We start from the raw sequence: 22,491 nt of genomic DNA, 5'->3' as shown, positions 1-22,491 counted from the left end.
AAGTTGTGTCTGTCATATCCAGCAAGAGACGATAGGATTCTATGGTCATCATAATTCCATGGCAGGTTATATTTCTTTGTGATTGATTTATATTTGTTTGGTAGTTGTACGGTTCAACTGTACAGTAAAAAACCCTTTGAAAGGAACAATCGTAAGGTAGCTTAAGCTTAGAGGTGGACTGTAGGTCGCCTTTGTTGAGTGGGGTTGGTACATGTTGGGGCTTGTGTTTGGTGTGTGGGGTTGGTACTTGCTGAAGCCTGTGGTTCGTAAGGCTCTCAACCTCACAAGACTTGGCTCTTCACTGAGTGATCCTAAACTAGTGTGATTGTTTCTAATCAAAATTCGACCCCAGGTAGAGGGACGTCATTACAGTATATTGTTTTCACATTTATTGCCAGCCATTTCTTTGAGAAGCAAAATCTGGTCCATGTTCTTAGTTTGATAATGATTTATCTAGATATGTAGACTAAATTTGTGGATCAAGTCATAGAACATGATGATAATCCTTCAAACATGTATGATTTTGTCAAGTGCTACTCTGTTTTTATTCCCTGCATTTTTAGGGATTGGATCATTTGATGTAAGTTTATTTTTAAAAGGATATTAGTTGTGTTTACTAAGCTCAGAACTGTTATATGTTAGTTTTGTAGTTCAGTTAGTAAGTATTTAATTTCTTGTTTCGTAATAACATGATTTTGTCACGAATCCTTCAGCTGCCTGCATTGATGTTAGGACCATCCCAGAAAAAACTTATGGATTTGAAAGAAACATACTGAGTAAACTCGTACTTGAAGTTATTTAGATAGAGGCTCATAATGTGGAATATTGTGTTTATCGTAGAAACTATGATTTAATGAATGAGGATGGCTATGATGAACAAGATACATATGAAGCAAATGTAAGTGGATGCTAAAAGAAATCAACAGAACTTATGAAAACCTAGCCTGACCACTTCGAAGCCAAGATTTTCCAGTTTTCACTATCATAGTAAATATATATAGTAACATCATTGTTGTCGGCTTTCTCCTACTTTATTGCTTTTATTGTGGGGGTATGGAGTAAACACAGAAAAGCTCCCTGCAACTGAATTTGTGGACACTATAAGATCTACATACTTTTCAAATGGCTTGAAAAATATGGCAAGTTTCAGTTGATAGGGAAAGTTAATAAGGGTTTATAGTTACTGCTGATTTCAAGATGCATTTCACTGACACTTTCCTTGATCCTCATAGCCTACCCCATTTATTGTTGGGAGTACAGTCTTGTCAAAGAACTTCTTTCGCCTATCAAGTCTACATCTCCCAGCTACTGTAAGTAGTGCACCCTTGGGTTGCAGGAGCCTTTAGATAGGTTATAGGTTACACCAGGATTGTTTCATTAAGATTGGTCTGAGGATAGTTCATCTATCTCTCTATATCTCTGACGTCCATTCCATCTGGGAACTCCCATTAAGGGGTTGGCCATGGCAAAAGATTCTCCACTTAATCCTGTCCTTACATGCCTCCCTTGCATACACCATTCCACGCTTTCCTCCACCATTTATCTCCCTCCAGTATTCTTTCACACGATTTACCCATGTTACTGGTGGTTTTACTCTCACACCAACCCCATTAATTGTACTATCACACACTCACCTTGTAAAATCCCAGTCTTGCATTCTTTCTATATGCCCAAACCACCTCAAAGTATTATGCTTCACCCACTCCACAATTCATTCCCTTTGCATTCCCTACCATACCACATATCTTGTACACCGCTTCATATCTTCTTTCATTCCATCTAGTCATACCACATGCTCCTTTCAGATAGCTCATTTCTGCAGCCTGGATTCTTGACCTTTGACTCACTTCATGTCCATGTTTTGGCTGCATAGGTCAGGGTTGGGAAGACTATGGTGTCCCTTAATTATTTTATTAAGGGACCTAGTGACTCTTCTTAGGGTAATTATAAATAAGATAAGATTATATATAGGTTAGAAATGTAACTCTCCAAATCATGCTCCATTGATCTTTATCACTTATAAGTAAAAGGAGTTCACTGATATATGGTGCCCATAAACTGGAACTTTACCTAACAATGTAGATTGTAGCATAATAAAGGCACATATTTCCTTAAAGGAAATAGAGTAAATTGGAATGATGTGGTATACCGGGGTTGACGTGCTGTCAATGGATTGAACCAGGGCATTTGAAGCATCTGGGGTAAACTATGGAAAGTTTTGTGGGGCCTGGATGTGGAAAGGGAGCTGTGGTTTTGGTGCATTGTACATGACAGCTAGAGACTGAGTGTGAATGAATGTGGCCTTTGTTGTCTTTTCCTAGCGCTACCTCACACACATGCGGGGGAGGGGGTTTTCATTTCGTGTGGAGGGGTGGCGACGGGAATGAATGAAGGCAGACAGTATGAATTATGTACATGTGTATATATGTATATGTGTGTGTATGTATGTATATATGTATATGTTGAGATGTATAGGTATGTGTATGTGTGTGTGTGGACGTATATGTATATACATGTGTATGTGGGTGGGTTAGGCCATTCTTTTGTGTGTTTCCTTGTGCTACCTCGCTAACGTGGGAGATGGCGACAAAGTATAATGATATGAATAATATTTCCTCAAAGGAAAAAAGTTTTGAGTATCGATTTTGAATATTTTCCATTTTGAATGTTTTTAAATTCTAAAGTTAGATGATATATAACATCAAACTAAGATTTGTTTTGATTATAAAGGGAAAAAACTAAACAACCATCAGAGAGTATGATGCTTAAGATATATAGTACCCAATTTAGATGTGTACACTGCTCAAAAGGATGATAACAGCTGATTAGTATGAAAGAATTAGAATAAGAAATGGTATATCCTGTTTAGAAAACAGTGGTGTAGAGAAATTGCAGTTTCTTTGTTTTATGTCAACAGGAAATTGCACTTTGTAGCTCCTCTGATAAGAGTGTATTATAAGGGCATGACTTTTATAACTTACATAAACTATACTTGCAGTAGAGGTATAAAATGATAGTTTGAAATTGCTTTGTTTTAAGAAAGAAAGGTTTAATGTTTATATTTTGGGATTCGTTATAATTTGTAGTGGTTACCAGTTTTGCAACAGTGGTATCTTGAAAATGGATACAGCATTGAGAAAAAATGTGTAATTGCCTATTTCTATTATATGTGGAGTGAGTTTTGCACTTGTGAGACACCATCATTCATAGGTTCTTTACTGTCATACAGTTTTTTCATACTTTTCTGTAGCTTTGCTGTTTTCATCTACCGCTTGTACTGGAAGAGTATTTCCTCTTATTTTCTTTAGCTCCATTTTGCAATCTTTGTTATCATAGAAATAGGTTTGTGTGATTAGGGTAGGCAGTTGGTAGGCAGCCAATGACCAGGGAGGTATATTACCAATGCTACCTGCCTGGGTTTCGGGAGGGTTAGTGATGGCTGTGTAGTGAGCCAATACTTAAGTGGTTGTCAAGTTGCACTCCTCTGACCCAGGTAGCTGTCTTTTCTTTCTTCCTCACCCACACATGGACTACTGGCACTCTGTCCATAAACATACAATCTCTCCTCATCATACATAATACTTGACAATACTTAACTCACACAGCTCATGCTTCATAACTCTAGGTTTTCCTGTGGTGAGTGCTTTCTACTAGTCCTGCCTTTTGGCAAAATGATAGGAGCAACAAGTAGAAGTTATGGATAGGAACATTTAGGCAGGAGCTTTAGGTTGAAACATTAGGTAGAAGTAGTTGTTAGGAACATTGGGTGGGAGTGTTCATTAGGAGTTAGTAGGAACAATAGGTAGGAGCCTCGACAAACCCTGCACTAGACTTGCCCTCTGCCAGTGGCCTTTTGAGGGTGAGGCACTAAAGGCTGGAGTTCACTAGTTATGGAGATTCTAGTGTTCTGGCCATCGAGAGAGTTACAGAAGGGAACAGGCATCAGAAATATAGACAGATGGCTTTTTTGAAATTATGTAAGTCCCAGCAGTGCTGTATAGGTGTAAATCTTGGGCCCTGAGTGCAAAAGAATGGAAGAGGGCAGACTTGGGAGTGAAATGTCCTGGACAGTATGTGATAAGAGGCAACTTGATTGTGTAATGAATTACAGCATAAGAGAGAGATGTGGTTGGAAGTTCATTCTGATTTAGAGAGCTGGTCATGATATGTTGAAATGGTTCAAACTCATGTAGAGGATGAACGAAGACATACTGACTAAGATGACTTATGATTCAGAAGGGGGAGGGGAAGTCCAAGAGGGAAATGGAGAGATAGAGTGAAGGAAGCTTTGAACTATTATTGCTTTCATGTTCAGAAGTGTGTGAGGCATTCATGGGATAGAATGAATTAGATTGATGTAGCATATGGGCATGATATACTATCACTGAATTGAACCAGTTCATATGAAACAGTTGGGGAAACCATCAAATAGAGTGTGGGGCTTGGCTGAGAAGCAGTCGGAGAAACATCAAATAGAGTGTGGGGCTTGGCTGAGAATGTTAGGCTCTAGTTTCAGTGCATAATGCAGTATGTGATAGCTAGAGAGTGGATGTGTGATGTTGAGACCATTGTTCATCCGTTCCTCACACTGCTTTGGTAGGGTGGGAAATGGAAAACAAGTATAGAGAATGGTGCTAAGTAATTATGGTTCTTCTGTTTAGTTAGTGTGCAATAAAAATGTGGTAATCTCCAAAATTAACAATGTTATGTGATCACAGTGTAACTATCATTGGTAGAAATGCGGCTTTGTGAATATGGTAATTGCTAATGAATTATTGAGACTGTAGTATACATTACATACTGTTTCAGAGCACAGACATTATTGTGTAGTTAATACATTTTGAAAGTGTCATTAACTCTCAGAATATTCATGCACAAAAGTGCATATATTTAGATTTACCCTTGTGAGGGTTTTCACATGTGAATGTGCATGTGAAATATTGTTTGTGAATGTGATGTTGCCTTTATTGTGTATCACTGGCCTTCATGAATGTCATTCACATGTGTGGTGGTTGGATCTCTCATCATACAAGTATGGCACATCTGTTCAACTTTCCTTCAGTTCACTTGGAACACTGGTGTCTATATTTGTAGCTCAGGTGTCTGTGTTTGTACCATTCTTTTTAATGTATTTTTATTATTTATTTATTTTTCTATTATACTTTGTCGCTGTCTCCCGCGTTAGTGAGGTAGCGCAAGGAAACATGAAATAATGGCCAATCCTCTCGCATACACTTATATATACTTAAGCACCCACACACGCACATATACATACCTATACATTTCAATGTATACATACATATACATACACATATACATATATACACATGAACATACATGCTCCCTTCATCCATTCTCGCCGCCACCCCTCCACACATGAAATGGCACCCCACTCCCGGGTGCGTGCGAGGTAGCGCTAGGAAAAGACAACAAAGGCCACATTCATTCACACTCAGTCTCTAGCTGCCATGTGTAATGCACCAAAACCACAGCTCCCTATCCAGGCCCCACAAAACTTTCCATGGTTTACCCCAGACGCTTCACATGCCCTGGTTTAATCCATTGACAGCACATTGACCCCGGTATACCACATTGTTCCAGTTAACTCCATTCCTTGCACGCCTTTCACTTTCCTGTATGTTCAGGCCCAGATTGCTCAAAATCTTTTTCACTCATCCTTCCACCTCCAGTTCGGTCTCCCACTTCACCTCGTTCCCTCTACCTCTGACAAATTTATCCTCTTTGTCAATCTTTCATCACTCATTCTCTCCATGTGACCAAACGATTTCAATACACCCTCTTCTGCTTTCTCAACCACACTCTTTTTATTACCCCACATCTCTCTTACCCTTTCATTACTTACTCGATCATACCACCTCACACCACATATTGTCCTCTAGCATTTCATTTCCAACACATCCACCCTCCTCCACACAACCCTATCTGTAGCCCATGCCTCACAACCATATAACATTGTTAGAACCACTATTCCTTCAAACATACCCATTTTTGCTTTCCGAGATAACATTCTCGACTTCCACACATTCTTCAACGCTCCCAGAACCTTTAACCCCCTCACCCTGTGACTCACTTCTTTATCCATGGTTCCATCCACTGCCAAATCCACTCCCAGGTATCTAAAACACTTCACTTCCTCCAGTTTTTCTCCATTCAAACTCACTTTCCAATTGACTTGTCCCTCAACCCTACTGAACCTAATAACCTTGCTCTTATTCTCGTTTACTCTCAGCTTTCTTCTTTCACACACTTTACCAAACTCAGTCACCAACTTCTACAGTTTCTCACCCGAATCGGCCATCAACGCTATATCATCAGCGAACAACTGACTCACTTCCCAAGCCCTCTCATCCACAGCAGACTGCATACTTGCCCCTCTCTCCAAAACTCGCATTTACCTCCTTAGCCACTCCGTCCTTAAACAAATTAGACAACCACAGAGACATCACGCATCCCTGCTGCAAACCGACATCCTCTGGGAACCAGTCACTTTCCTCCCTTCCTACTTGTACACATGCCTTACATCCTTGGTATAAACTTTTCACTGCTTCTAGCAACTTACCTACCACACCATATACTCTTAATACCTTCCATCTCTATCAACTCTTATCATATTCCTTCTCCAGATCCATAAATGCTACATACAAGCCCCTTTGTATCTCTAAGTATTTCTCATGTACATTCTTCAAAACGAACACCTGATCCACACATCCTCTACCACTTCTGAAACCACACTGCTCTTCCCCAATCTGATGATCTGTACATTCCTTCACCCTCTCAATCAATACCCTCCCATATACTTTCTCAGGAATGCTCAACAAACTTATACTTCTGTAATTTGAACTCTCACCTTTATCCCCTTTGCCTTTGTACAGTGGCTCTATGCATGCATTCTGCCAATCCTCAGGCACCTCACCATGAACCATACATACATTGAATATCCTCACGAACCAGTCAACAACACAGTTACCCTCTTTTTTAATAGATTCCACTGCAGTACCATCCAAACCCACTGCCTTGCCAGATTTCATCTTCCACAAAGCTTTCACTACCTCTTCTTTGTTTACCAAATCATTCTCCCTGACCCTCTCACTTTGCACACCTCCTCGACCAAAACACCCTATATCTGCCACTCTATCATCAAACACATTCAACAAACTTTCAAAATGCTCACTCCATCTCCCTCTCACTTCACCAATACTTGTTATTACCTCCCCATTTGCCCCCTTCTCCAATGTTCCCATTCGTTCTCTTGTCTTATGCACTTTATTTACCTCCTTCCAAGACATCTTTTTATTCTCCATAGAATTTAATGATACTCTCTCACCCCAACTCTCATTCGCCCTCTTTTTCACCTCTTAAACCTGTCTCTTGACCTCTTGCCTCTTTCTTTTATATGTTTCCCAGTCATTTGCATTATTTCCCAGCAACAATCTCCCAAATGCCTCTCTCTTCTCTTTCACTAACAATCTTACTTCTTCTTCCTGCCACTCACTACCCTTTCTAATCTGCCCCACCTCCCACCTTTCTCATGTCACAGGCATCTTTTGCGCAAGCCATCACTGCTTCCCTAAATACATCCTATTCCTCTTCCACTCCTGTTACGTCATTTGCTGTATTTATGTATTTTTAGCTTCATGAAAACTGTTTACATATCAATGAATGTACAAATAATGGCTGACAGCTGTGAAGCTTCTGCATTGGATGAGCTGACATTCAAAAAGGTTTAAACTTTCACTTGTTGATGCCACAAAAGCTACAAGGTCTCATCACAAGGGGCAGCAATTGCAGGCCAAAACTTTTAGTGCTCTTCTTTGAATGAAGTGGGTGTTGGATAACCTTTATGTATTAAGCTTGTTTTTGATGAAATTATAAACATGTTTGACACTCGTTTGTGTGACTGAATTAGATTTTGAAACCCAGGCCCAAGCAGATAGAGCTGGTTCCCCATGACTTTTCCTCATAATTTTGTTTTTTTCTATATTATTTAAATTCTTAAGAAAATATATCAAGTTATTTTTTCTGTAAATATTGCTGAAATAGTTTTAATTATTCACACTGATTTTTTCCTATTTCTCTTAGAAAAACTATTTTCATAAATGTTTAAATTAACTTTTTAAATAAACTTTTCAGGGTCATTTTGGTAAATAGAATGTATATCTATCTCAGCAAAATGGTATTTATTTCATGGAAAAGATGTAAATGCTTTGTGCTAGGGTGAAGTACATGGAGAACCCCAGACTCAGTGGGTGGTACATTTACCTGCCTGAGATCATGATAGTGCTAAGTCTAGGTTGTTTTGCTCAGTTTGCTGTTTTCAGTAACCCTGCTTCCTCCACCTACCTAAGCTTTCTGATTTTAATGGTTACTTTATCACAACTGAACTGATTTATTCATGGGTGGAGCTGTAGTCACTGTGGTAATTGAAATAGGCTGCCATGAAAAAAACATTGAGAATTGCTGATATACCCATGATGTTAAAAGTAATCAGTTCTTTGAGAGCAGCGTAGAATTCTATCTGTATATTTATCTTTCTGTCTTTGTATCTTCAATCTGAGTGTCTCTGTGTATCTATATATCTAATGCCCATTCCTTCTAGGAACTCCCATCAAAGGGGTGGCCATGGCAAAAGGGCCTCCACTTATCCCTATTCTTACATGCCTCCCTTGCTTACACCATGACACACATTCTTATCCCATTTCTTTCCCTCCAATACTATTCCACTCTATTTCCACATGTCACAGGTGGTTTCCCTCTCACACCAACCAATTCAATTATACTAGCATATGCTCTCCTTGCAAACTCCCCTTCTTGCATTCTTTCCACATGCCCAAATCACCTCAAAGTATTATGTTTCACCCATATTACCCCTATACAGTTAATTCCCTTTACATTTCCTGCCATACCAAATTTCTCATACATCCCCTTATTACTTTCATCATTCTATCCAATCATACAAAAAGTTCCTGTCAAATAACTCATTTCCTCGGTCTGGATTTTTGACCCCAGACTCCCATGTCCATGTTTTGGCTGCATATGTCAGGGTCAGGAGGCCTGTGTTGTTGCTAATCCTTTCTTCAAATCCATACTATCACCCTTCATTATTCTGTTAAGCTGCCCAGTGACTCTTCTACTCTGTACTGCTCTCTCCCTTATTTTTTCTGCCATATCACCAAACTTATCCATAATAGCCCCCAATTATTTTAATTCTGTCACCTCTTCCAGCCTTTCTCCCCCCATGTCTCTATAGAAATTTGATATATTTTCTCTCTATAGGCTTTGCAAATATCATACTTTCACTCTGTTTCCTTTCACACACCATTACATTACTTTTTCTTGCATTTACCTTCAACCAGTACTATTCTTACACACATCATAAAACACATTTACAACCTTGTGCAACTCCTCTTCATTCACTGCAAACGACATGGTATCCTCTACAGTCAGGCTTGCCATTAGCCACCTTATCTAACCACCACACTCCATGCTTGCCACTAGCCACCTTACTTCACCACCACACTCCATCTCTGTGCCCTTTTTTTCTAGGTTTTGTTTTCATATCTTTTATGACTCCATCCATACAGTATATATGTTTAAAAGCCTTGGTGACATCATATAGCCCTGCCTTTCACCTACATGTATACTGAAACTTTTAGTCAACTTTCCATCCAATCTTACACACACTTTTACTCCTCAGGAGAAGACTTTCACACTATCCAACAGTTGTCCTCCAACCCCATTTATCCGTGGCACGTCCCATGAAATATTTCACTCGACTCCATCATATGCTTTCTCCATAAAGGGGCATACAGCTTCTTACCTTTCTCTAGATACTTTCCCACAGTTATTCTCACTAAAAAAGATTGTTCATGCATTTCAAGAAGCTGAGAAACGTTTAAAAAAGTTGTAAAGTACTTTCATGATAATAGAGTGGTGAATGAATGGAATAAGCATGGTAATTAAACTGAATGGAGACATTGCAGGTTAACAGAAGTTTACAAGGTTGTTTGATAAATTGATATGATAGGGGTTCAATGTGTACAGAACACCCTACCTATATTTTACATAGTAATGGATAGTTATATCCTCTGGAGTGATAGATAATATTTTTGCTCAGTTTGTCCTTTATCATCGGTAGATAAGAAGTTGCACCATTCCTTCATTTTTAGGGCCACAGGTTGCTAAAAAGATTTTTTTTTGTCTGATACTTGACCATATTTCAACTATTGTTCCTTAAATTTGGCACAAAGTGTCTTTTTGTGTGCCTGAGCATGACATTCTGTATATCAAATTTGTGATTAGCCCATCTTTAAGGTATTCAGAGGTCACCAAGATGGTACTTTTCCTCATTACTCTGAACATATTTCAGCATTATTCATGAAAATGAGTGCAAATATGTCTCTCTATATACTCCATGTTATTTTTTCAAACTTGTGTGCTGTCATGTGTAGTGCATGAAATCACAACACTCCTCAATCAAGCACCGTAGACCTTTTCATGATTTCCCCCAGCTGCTTCGCATGCCACAGTTCATTCTGACTTGTGCAAGCCTTTCACCCACTTGCATGTTTAGGCCTTGATCACTCAAAATCTTCTTTATTCCATCCCTCCATCTCCAATTTGATCTCTCCTGTCTCTTTTCCCTTCCACTTCTGATGCTAATATTCTCTTGTCAACCTCTCCAGACCCTTTCTCACCATATGTCCAAACCATTTCATCACACCCTCTTCAGCTCTCTCAACCACATTCTATTTCCACACTTCTCCTTACCCTTTTATTACTTACTTGATCAAACCCCCATACACCACATATTGTCCTCATACATTTCATTTCCAACACATGCCCATTTTTTCATCCCAGATACTGACCACATTCTACAGTGCATCCAGATCCTTCTCCCCCTTGCCACCCTATGACTCACTTCTGCTTCCATGGTTCCATTTACTGCCTTGTCCACTCCCAGGTGTCTAAAACACTTAATTTCTTCCCAGTTTCCTTGATTCAAACATACATTCCAAGTACCCTGTCCTGTTGTTCTGCTAAACCTAATAACTTTACTTTTATTTGCATTTACTCTCAACTTCATCCTTCCATGCACACTCCCAAACTCAGTTACAAATTTTCACAGTTTCCCACACAAAATCTGCCACTAGTGCTGTGTCATCAGCAAACAACTGACTCACTTACCTAGGCCCCCCTCACCTCCTACATACTACATACACACCCCTCTGTACAAGACCCTTACATTTATCATAAACAAATTAAGTAGCCATTGTGACATCACACACACTCCTGCTGCAGACCAACTATTGCCTGGAACTACTCACTCTCCTCTCTTCTTACTCATTCATACATCTTACACTTTGAATAAAATCCTCTTTGCTTATAGTAGGTTTCCTCCCACTCCATTTATTCCACAAAATTCCACAAAGCATCTTTAACCCCATCAACCCCATCACTCCACAAAATGCTGATGACAAGTTTGTGACTTGGCCATTTGTAGCCTTTTTTTCTGGTTTAATGTTTCCAGAAATAGCATCTTTGTGTCAGTATTCCAGTTCATTTCAACCAGTATTGATGAGACTATGCACAAAGGTACCTTATAACAAGCTCTATACTTTAGCTAAAATGAGGGAGAAACTGTTAATCTCACCTACCTTGGGTTTTGCCACACCCTGGGTCTTATTTTATGTTGTGATGCTTTACCTGTGTTTTGCCTGCCCTTACTCAACCTGTGCTTACTTTTCCTTAAGTCTTCCCACTCCTTTAGTTGTGTGTAGTGATACAAATTTCTTTCATTCATGAAGGTACCTTATAACAAGCTCCATACATTTGGTAAAATGAGGGAGAAACTGTTAATCTCACCTACCCTGGGTTTTGCCTCACCTTGGGTCTTATCTTACTCTGTGGTACCTTACCTGTGTTTTGCCTACCCTTACTCAACATGTTCTTGTCTTTCCTTATGTCTTGCCACTCTTTTAGTTTGTGTTGTGATACAAATTTCTTTCATTAATGAATGTTGGCTTTTCTTGTCATATATGCATTCACATTTGAGCCATACCTTGCCAGCCCAGAAATCGGTATGCACCTCTGTCAGCAGTGCAGTCCAGCTAGATAGTTTTGGTTAGTAGATAGAAATTGTATGTGCCTAAAAAAAAAGTGATCTGAAAGCCAAAATTACAAACATCATAATATTCTTATGTAATCAGGCCATTGATGATGATATGTCAAAGTAATAGGACTTTGGATATCACAAATTTGTCAGATAAGGGGGCAGAATTATTGGAAGATGACCTTGCACTGATGTCTTCTGCCCATGTAGCTGAAAGTAAAATGATTGAGAGTTAGTTTTTAGGGATTGGGTGAATTTGGAATCACCTGATGGAGAGTGCCAGGCTTTTGTCCTTGGAAAATGAAGAGGGAGGAGAGCTCACCCTTCCCATTCCTCCATAGCTTGTCCAGAATCAGTAGGAAAAGTTTGCCAACCTTGTGACCATTTTTGATGTAGTTATTAGGACATTAAATTGAAATAGAGACCAGCAAGAAACCATTATTGAAATAATTGTGAAATTTATGTATATACTTTATTCCTCAGGAGGTGGTGAAACTAGAGTTGTTGTGCAAGCAGCTTCATGAGGCTAATGATGGTGTTCAGCGGCAGGAAGCAGAAAAAGCTTTGGTGGAGTTCCAGTCAGGTCGTGGAGCTGCTACACTCAGCCAATGCCAGTTACTTTTAGATCGGGCTCAGTCATCTTACTCACAGTATTTGGCAGCCACCACGTTAACCAAGCTTGTGTCAAGAAACCCATGTACCCTGACACTTCAGCAGAGGATAGACATACGTAAGTTGATTTTCTCTGCTTTTTCATGATAATCTATTCCCTTTAATATTATTTTCAATGTTTGGCATTTGTTCTTTTTTTCTTTGTTTGAATGCCTTCTAGACCTTGATGTGCTATTTAGGAGTCTTATGGAAAATCAGCTGTAATGATGAGTTATCAGGTGTTGGGGGTTCTCTTGGCTTGTAGTTTTGAGGAAATCCAGCTTGATCTTTAGTGGATTCATGTAGCTTATACTTAAGTGTTGAGGAACTATCTGTATAGGTTTGGCTGTAGACATATGGCACACTACAGTAGATTATAGAAACCTTATATTTATACATATTTGATAGACTGGCTAGCTTTTCTAACAGGTTAGTTTAACTTAAGGCTTGTTTATTTATCTATTATTAGCAGAGTCATTAGCACTGCAGTTATTATCGTCAGGTTTCACCTTAATTTCTTCCAATAGATAATCATCCAGAAGAAGGCAGGAATTATGACTAATAATTGTTTGAAATGCAAGTCCATCCTAAACAAACAACAGGGAATTATATGTTTGATTTGCCAGCAAGTATTCCTCTTCTCTTGTGTGGCTATAATGTAAATCAAAATAAAAGCATTCAGCCTTGTAGTTCAGTGCAGATATTTTTCTCCATGCATGCAGAAATATTCTTGGTTGGGGCTTCTGCCCATCAGCAGACAAATTTTGCAGTCATTAACCATGTTCTGCAATAACTGGAAGAACTTGCTAAACATTACATTCACATGAGCACTGACGCAGGTTTGGACATTGGAAATGTTGAAATTGAGAGTGATATGGAAGACATCATGGAGATTGACACAGATATGGCAGATGAGTTAGGAAGTACTGCAGATGATACCATTGCTGGTGTTAAGAAACTTAGAGTAGACATTGCCTTAAATGTGGAAAGAAAGGGAGAGAGAGAATACTGTGGGAAGTAACTTGGAAAGTGGAGGCCAGGAAGCCATTACAAGCTCTAACTTGGATATGGGGAATCACTAATTTGGATGTGCAGAGGGAGGGAGAGCATACAATGGGAAATGGAGGCCTGGAAGCTACTACAAGCTCAGACAGTGATATGGAGAGAGATAAGAGTGAAACAATGAGAAAGTAATGAAATCATCTAATGTTCAGAGTATGTTAATACTGTGCATAGGGTTTTTGTATGCTTGGCAAAACTGGTGCAACATATCAGGGAAAGTGTAAATATCAGTGCCCACAAAATGTATTTGCTTGCTTAAGAAAAACAAAGGCCACCTTGGAGAATTGCAGTTTGTAATGCTCAGAAATGTGCAGATTGTTGCTAGATGAAAGGCTTTGCTTTAACTAGTACTGTGAACATCAACAGGCTTTGGAATATTGAGATGATCTTGATCTACTCCCTTCATACCATTGCAATGAACAAAAATATGGTTGGACAAGTTTTTTATGCTAGGTCATAGAGCAGCAAATATGTGTGTAAGAGAGCATCAAATATGTGTGTAAGAGTGGATGGAGAGCTGAGTAAAAGTTTTGGGATACATATAGATGTGAGGCAGGGCTGAGTGATGTCACTGTGGCTTTTTGATATATATATATATATATATATATATATATATATATATATTATTTTTTTTTTTTTTGCTTTGTCACTGTCTCCCGCATTTGCGAGGTAGCGCAAGGAAACAGACGAAAGAAATGGCCCAACCCACCCCCATACACATGTATATACATACGTCCACACACACAAATATACATACCTACACAGCTTTCCATGGTTTACCCCAGACGCTTCACATGCCTTGATTCAATCCACTGACAGCACGTCAACCCCGGTATACCACATCGCTCCAATTCACTCTATTCCTTGCCCTCCTTTCACCCTCCTGCATGTTCAGGCCCCGATCACACAAAATCTTTTTCACTCCATCTTTCCACCTCCAATTTGGTCTCCCTCTTCTCCTCGTTCCCTCCACCTCCGACACATATATCCTCTTGGTCAATCTTTCCTCACTCATTCTCTCCATGTGACCAAACCATTTCAAAACACCCTCTTCTGCTCTCTCAACCACGCTCTTTTTATTTCCACACATCTCTCTTACCCTTACGTTACTTACTCGATCAAACCACCTCACACCACACATTGTCCTCAAACATCTTATTTCCAGCACATCCATCCTCCTGCGCACAACTCTATCCATAGTCCACGCCTCGCAACTATACAACATTGTTGGAACCACTATTCCTTCAAACATACTCATTTTTGCTTTCCGAGATAATGTTCTCGACTTCCACACATTCTTCAAGGCTCCCAGAATTTTCGCCCCCTCCCCCACCCTATGATCCACTTCCGCTTCCATGTTTCCATCCGCTGCCAGATCCACTCCCAGATATCTAAAACACTTCACTTCCTCCAGTTTTTCTCCATTCAAACTCACCTCCCAATTGACTTGACCCTCAACCCTACTGTACCTAATAACCTTGCTCTTATTCACATTTACTCTTAACTTTCTTCTTTCACACACTTTACCAAACTCAGTCACCAGCTTCTGCAGTTTCTCACATGAATCAGCCACCAGCGCTGTATCATCAGCGAACAACAACTGACTCACTTCCCAAGCTCTCTCATCCCCAACAGACTTCATACTTGCCCCTCTTTCCAAAACTCTTGCATTCACCTCCCTAACAACCCCATCCATAAACAAATTAAACAACCATGGAGACATCACACACCCCTGCCGCAAACCTACATTCACTGAGAACCAATCACTTTCCTCTCTTCCTACACGTACACATGCCTTACATCCTCGATAAAATCTTTTCACTGCTTCTAACAACTTGCCTCCCTTACCATATATTCTTAATACCTTCCACAGAGCATCTCTATCAACTCTATCATATGCCTTCTCCAGATCCATAAATGCTACATACATACTTTACTTCTCCATATATATATATATATATATATATATATATATATATATATATATATACTTCTCCATATATATTTTTTTTTTATATACTTTGTCGCTGTCTCCCGCGTTTGCGAGGTAGCGCAAGGAAACAGACGAAAGAAATGGCCCAAACCCCCCCCCCCCCCATACACATGTATATACATATGTCCACACACGCAAATATACATACCTACACAGCTTTCCATGGTTTACCCCAGACGCTTCACATGCCTTGATTCAATCCACTGACAGCACGTCAACCCCGGTATACCACATCGCTCCAATTCACTCTATTCCTTGCCCTCCTTTCACCCTCCTGCATGTTCAGGCCCCGATCACACAAAATCTTTTTCACTCCATCTTTCCACCTCCAATTTGGTCTCCCTCTTCTCCTCGTTCCCTCCACCTCCGACACATATATCCTCTTGGTCAATCTTTCCTCACTCATTCTCTCCATGTGCCCAAACCACTTCAAAACACCCTCTTCTGCTCTCTCAACCATGCTCTTCTTATTTCCACACATCTCTCTTACCCTTACGTTACTCACTCGATCAAACCACCTCACACCACACATTGTCCTCAAACATCTCATTTCCAGCACATCCATCCTCCTGCACACAACTCTATCCATAGCCCACGCCTCGCAACCATACAACATTGTTGGAACCACTATTCCTTCAAACATACCCATTTTTGCTTTCCGAGATAATGTTCTTGACTTCCACACATTCTTCAAGGCCCCCAGAATTTTCGCCCCCTCCCCCACCCTATGATCCACTTCCGCTTCCATGGTTCCATCCACTGCCAGATCCACTCCCAGATATCTAAAACACTTCACTTCCTCCAGTTTTTCTCCATTCAAACTCACCTCCCAATTGACTTGACCCTCAACCCTACTGTACCTAATAACCTTGCTCTTATTCACATTTACTCTTAACTTTCTTCTTCCACACACTTTACCAAACTCAGTCACCAGCTTCTGCAGTTTCTCACATGAATCAGCCACCAGCGCTGTATCATCAGCGAACAACAACTGACTCACTTCCCAAGCTCTCTCATCCCCAACAGACTTCATACTTGCCCCTCTTTCCAAAACTCTTGCATTTACCTCCCTAACAACCCCATCCATAAACAAATTAAACAACCATGGAGACATCACACACCCCTGCCGCAAACCTACATTCCCTGAGAACCAATCACTTTCCTCTCTTCCTACATGTACACATGCCTTACATCCTCGATAAAAACTTTTCACTGCTTCTAACAACTTTCCTCCCACACCATATATTCTTAATACCTTCCACAGAGCATCTCTATCAACTCTATCATATGCCTTCTCCAGATCCATAAATGCTACATACAAATCCATTTGCTTTTCTAAGTATTTCTCACATACATTCTTCAAAGCAAACACCTGATCCACACATCCTCTACCACTTCTGAAACCACACTGCTCTTCCCCAATCTGATGCTCTGTACATGCCTTCACCCTCTCAATCAATACCCTCCCATATAATTTACCAGGAATACTCAACAAACTTATACCTCTGTAATTTGAGCACTCACTCTTATCCCCTTTGCCTTTGTACAATGGCACTATGCACGCATTCCGCCAATCCTCAGGCACCTCACCATGAGTCATACATACATTAAATAACCTTACCAACCAGTCAACAATACAGTCACCCCCTTTTTTAATAAATTCCACTGCAATACCATCCAAACCTGCTGCCTTGCCGGCTTTCATCTTCCGCAAAGCTTTCACTACCTCTTCTCTGTTTACCAAATCATTTTCCCTAACCCTCTCACTTTGCACACCACCTCGTCCAAAACACCCTATATCTGCCACTCTATCATCAAACACATTCAACAAACCTTCAAAATACTCACTCCATCTCCTTCTCACATCACCACTACTTGTTATCACCTCCCCATTTGCGCCCTTCACTGAAGTTCCCATTTGCTCTCTTGTCTTACGCACTTTATTTACCTCCTTCTAGAACATCTTTTTATTCTCCCTAAAATTTAATGATACTCTCTCACCCCAACTCTCATTTGCCCTTTTTTTCACCTCTTGCACCTTTCTCTTGACCTCCTGTCTCTTTCTTTTATACATCTCCCACTCAGTTGCATTTTTTCCCTGCAAAAATCGTCCAAATGCCTCTCTCTTCTCTTTCACTAATATATATATATATATATATATATATATATATATATATATATATATATATATATGGATGGAGTGATAAGAAAGATGAAGGAAAAACTAGGAAAAAGGTGTGCAGAGATGGAGTATGGCAGAGATATGGTGGCTGTTTGTGTATGATACTGTATTGTTTGCGCAGAGTGAAGGGAAGTTGCGGAAGGTTGTGTGTTTTATGATGTGTGTAAGTGGAGGAGATTAAAGGTAAATGCAAGTAGAAGTAAAGTAATGGTGTTTGAAAAGAAATGGAGTGAAAGTATAGATTTAGTTAAACCTTATAGGGTGAAAGAAGAAAGTGTGCTAAGTTGTGCTGTGGATATGGGGGAAAAAGACCGGAAGAAGTGAGGGAATTTAAGTATCTGGGAGCTATCTTGGGTAAGTGTGGTGATATGGAAGGATAGATAAGAGAGAGCAGTACAAGGTAGAAGAGTTATTGTGTCCCTTCATAAAATAATAGTATAAGTAAAGTGGAGAGGGTTTACGGACAGCATAGTCCTCCCAACCCTGACCTATGCAGCCGAAATATGGTCTTGGAATGAGGCACAGAGGTCAAGAATCCAGGCTGTGGAAATGAACTAATTGAGAAGAGCATGTGGTGTGACTAGATGGAAGGAGAAAATAATGAAATGGTGTATGAGAGATATGGTATAGCAAAGAATGCAAAAGGAATGCATTGTGGAGAGGTAGAATGGGTGAAACATAATACTTTGAGGTGGTTTGGGCATGTGGAAAGAATACAAGACTGGAAATTTACAAGGAGAGTGTATGATAGTGCACTTAAAGGGATTTATGTGAGTGGAAGACCACCTGTGACATGGGCAAGTAGGGTGAAGGAATACAGGAGTGAGAGAAACAGAGGAAGAATGCGTTGAATTGTGTATGCAAGGGAGGCATGTTAGGACAGGGATAAATGGAGATTCTTTTGCCGTGCCACCCCTTGATGGTGTTCCTGGAGGGAGTGGGCATCAGAGATAAAAGAAAGATAGATAGGTCATAGGGCCAAATAGAGGCAGGGGAGAACTGCTTGAGGAAGAAATACCACTTGTCTTCCATTTACAAAATGCTAAAAGAACTGAGATCAGAGCACCAAAGCAGGGCAATGTTGCCCCCCCCCCCCCCCCCCCCCACACACACACACACACACACGCACACACACACACACACACACACACACACACGCACACACACACACACACACACACACACACACACACACACAGTATCTCAGAAACAAGCTGTGTAACATCCTTTATGCCATCATACAGGAACTCATATCATACAAGATTAAAGAATCCTCTGCAAAAATGGCTTGTTGACTGAGTTAGATGAAATATATTTGCAGTTTTTGCATTAATGGTCTTTAATGATCTCATGAATAATAAGGTTTGTATCCCAGATTACAATCTGTACTGTTGTGACAGGACTGGAAGAATGTGTAGAGGAATTGAACTGTATGTAAATGCTGCTCTTATATAAACTGAACTCCTAAATTCCCCAAGTGATATAGTAGAAGTACATTTTGTCTAGCTTGAAAATCAAAACCTGGTCATCGCACTGATCTATGATATATGGTGATGCAAAAACAGGAAATTGTAGGACAAATAGATGTAGAACTTGCTTTGATCTCCTTGCAAATTGAAGCTCAAACTTGATCTTTTAAGATGACCTCTGCCTGCCTCATGATAGATGGAAACAAATGGGAAACAGCATTGTAACCTGAAATTCAAGTGGAAGCAGCTCAAATGAGCAGTTACAAAAAGAAAACTATTTCAGCTGTGTGACAGGTTGGTTCTCAGTTGGTGAAAACAGAACCAACATGGAGAAATAACACCTTAGACCTTCTCAATACAAAAATGCATGCTTAATGAGTGACATCAACTTCTGTGATCAGTGTGCTCTGATCACAATGTAATGGGTTATGAATAGGTATTGGTATTAAATCACCAGAGCAGAGCAAATGCTGCCATGGAGCAGATTTAATGTGAAGGGGAAACATATAATGGAAAATTTAATTGAGATAATTGAAGTGCAGTGGGAAGCCCCACTGAGTACCATCTCATGCATTTCCTTTTCCGTATCCTCTCCAAAAGAACCAGAATGAGAGATTTTCTTTTTTGTGTGCAGCTCATTCAGCACTCTCCTTATTTTTGAGTGCAGAAGAGTACCTACATGGATGATGGAGGTGCAGTGTACCCTGAGGGATGGACAGACAGAATTTGTGGGGACATTCCAAGTGCCATAGATATGCCTCAGACAGGACACGTTCCAATTATGGCAAGACAGTACGTTTTAAAGATCACTGAATTACATTAAAATTTTCTGTAAGGTCCACAGAGTCAACAGTGTCTATGGAATTGAGGTTGATAAATAGTTAGATTGAGAACTGAATCTCCTTTTTTATTATGTTGGATACTCCTGTCATGGACAGAAGTCCACATCAAGGGCCAGGCCTTAAAGCATAAAGAGGTTAATGAAAAGGAAAAAGAAGAGACAAGGAAAAGTGTTTATGAATTTTTGAGGATGTAAAAAACCTGTCTTTTAAAAAAAAATGTGCCAGATCATAGTTATTGGAAAAGATGTGAGAGAATAAAGAGTTCCAAAGCCTTGAGGTGTACAGAAAGAAACAATATAAAAAATGCCCATCTTTGAGTTGCCAACAGCCACACGGTAATCATGTGACGTAACAGTTTGCTGAGTATTGCCTGGTGTACCTAATGGTGTGGGCACACAAGTAGCCAGCTTTCAAGAGCTAAAAGTAAAGTATTGCTTATAGAAGGGGGAAAGTGAACCAACATTGCCACATAGGGCAAGTGGGACAGGTTTTGAAGTTAGCCTAAGAGAGTTGATAAGTCTGACTGCTTTCAGCTCAGCTGTGGCAAGTAAGGATGCAGAGCTAGAAATACCCCAGATGTGAGAGCAGCACACCATACAAGGATGGATCAGTCCTTTGAATAAATGGAGCAGCTGTTCAGAAGAAGTGAAATTTTGACTCCACAGAAGACTTACAGTTTCATAGGGGCACATTTAGCTATTTCCATAAAATGAGGTTTCCTAGTATTTCAGAGGAAAGTTGTGGGGAATTTTCAATAGAGAGTTACACAGAATGAGTTGTGTGAGTTAAATGTTGTCAAGTGTTATGTGTGATAAAGAGAGATTGTGCACAGAATGCCAGTAGTCCACATGTGGGTGAAGCAAAAAGAAAAGACAGCTACTCAGATCATAGGAGTGCAACTTGACAACCACTGATGCACTGGCCCACTGTGCTGCCGTCACTGACCCTCCTGATATCCAGGGAGGTACTGCTGGTAGTATACCTCCCTGGTCGATGGCTGCCTACAAACTGCTACCCACCTTAATCACTATCCCTCCTCATAATATTCTTTTTAAATGTCAGCCATGGCTGTGATGTTCATAATATTCTTTCTAAATGTCAGCCATGGCTGTGATGTTGCTGTCTTCTCCATGTTTTACAGCTATTGTTTCATCTGCTTCTCTCATGACCTGTCTGTATTTGTCCTTTCTGCTAAGAACTGAACACTTGGCATGCACCTAGCTGATGCATCCCAGCCAGTAATTTTTATGTGGGGAACAGCAACATGAGGATTGACTGAAGTTGCCTGCTTTTCTTTCTTTACATCAGAGCTGTGAAAAATTTTTCCTTCTCTTTTCTTTCCTTCTTCCTGCAGACTTTTCTCCTTTAAGAGCTAGGTCTGCAAGTACCAGAGGAACTGTAACTAATCTCTTGATTAATTATCTTTTACTGTATTTTTCTTTCATCAAAGATGGCCATGATCAGAATGTTTCTGCTTGTGTCATGTTGGATTGAAATTACTATTTTGTATTGCTTTCTGGATTACAGCTATTCTGTTTTCTAGGGGAAGATTAATTCCTTTCAGTATATAATGCTTCTGCAGAGCATGCAGCAGAGCCTTTTGTTGCAAGAATGGAAGCATCTGTCCTCTCTTCCTTTAAGATTATCTTTTCTTTTTGTCTTTGGTTTAACCATCCTTGTCTGTAGGCCATCCAGGCAAGGGGCCTGGCATATCAGACTTGGAAAAACACTCCTTTTTCTTATTCAGTTTTCTTCTCTGCCAGAAATCATTGCATGTATTTTATTCATGTGGCAAATCACCTCCAAATGAAGTGATAGGTATATCATTAGCTGAAAGCATTTCTTACAATTGTCATTTTACTTTCCATTTGTTTTTCTGTACTGATGATGATACAGCTTTGCTGACTTTAGTTTCCTTAACCTTAGGGGGTCTCCCTTGAAATTTTTCACACAGTGGTACAGGGTAGTAGATCTAGTGAGCAGAGTCCTTCTGTTCAGAAGCAAAATCATTTTCATAAAAACTGTTTCTTGCAGTTAAATGCTTTGAATAACATAAGCAAACAAAAGTCTTTGAATCTCAGATGGAACCTTCACTTCACTGTTAATGCAAGAAAAGAGACATTGTAGTTTAGTGCCATTGTTACATTCTTTGGGATATCATT

General features: G+C 39.9%; 1 protein-coding gene across 1 annotated transcript in view; it reads left to right on the top strand.

The window, feature by feature from the left end:
* The window catches only part of Ranbp16 (Ran-binding protein 16), a 334,729-nt gene that overhangs the window by 518 nt on the left and 311,720 nt on the right, over window positions 1-22,491 (top strand). Inside the window, exon 2 of the mRNA XM_071690784.1 lies at window positions 12,614-12,860. Within this exon, the coding sequence (XP_071546885.1) occupies window positions 12,614-12,860 (247 nt within the window). The remainder of the gene's footprint in view (window positions 1-12,613; window positions 12,861-22,491) is intronic.

The sequence above is a fragment of the Panulirus ornatus genome, chromosome 1 (assembly GCF_036320965.1).
Source record: "Panulirus ornatus isolate Po-2019 chromosome 1, ASM3632096v1, whole genome shotgun sequence".
NCBI lineage: Eukaryota > Metazoa > Arthropoda > Malacostraca > Decapoda > Palinuridae > Panulirus > Panulirus ornatus.
Note: the sequence above shows the minus strand (reverse complement) of the source record. Positions and strands in the feature narration are given on the sequence as shown.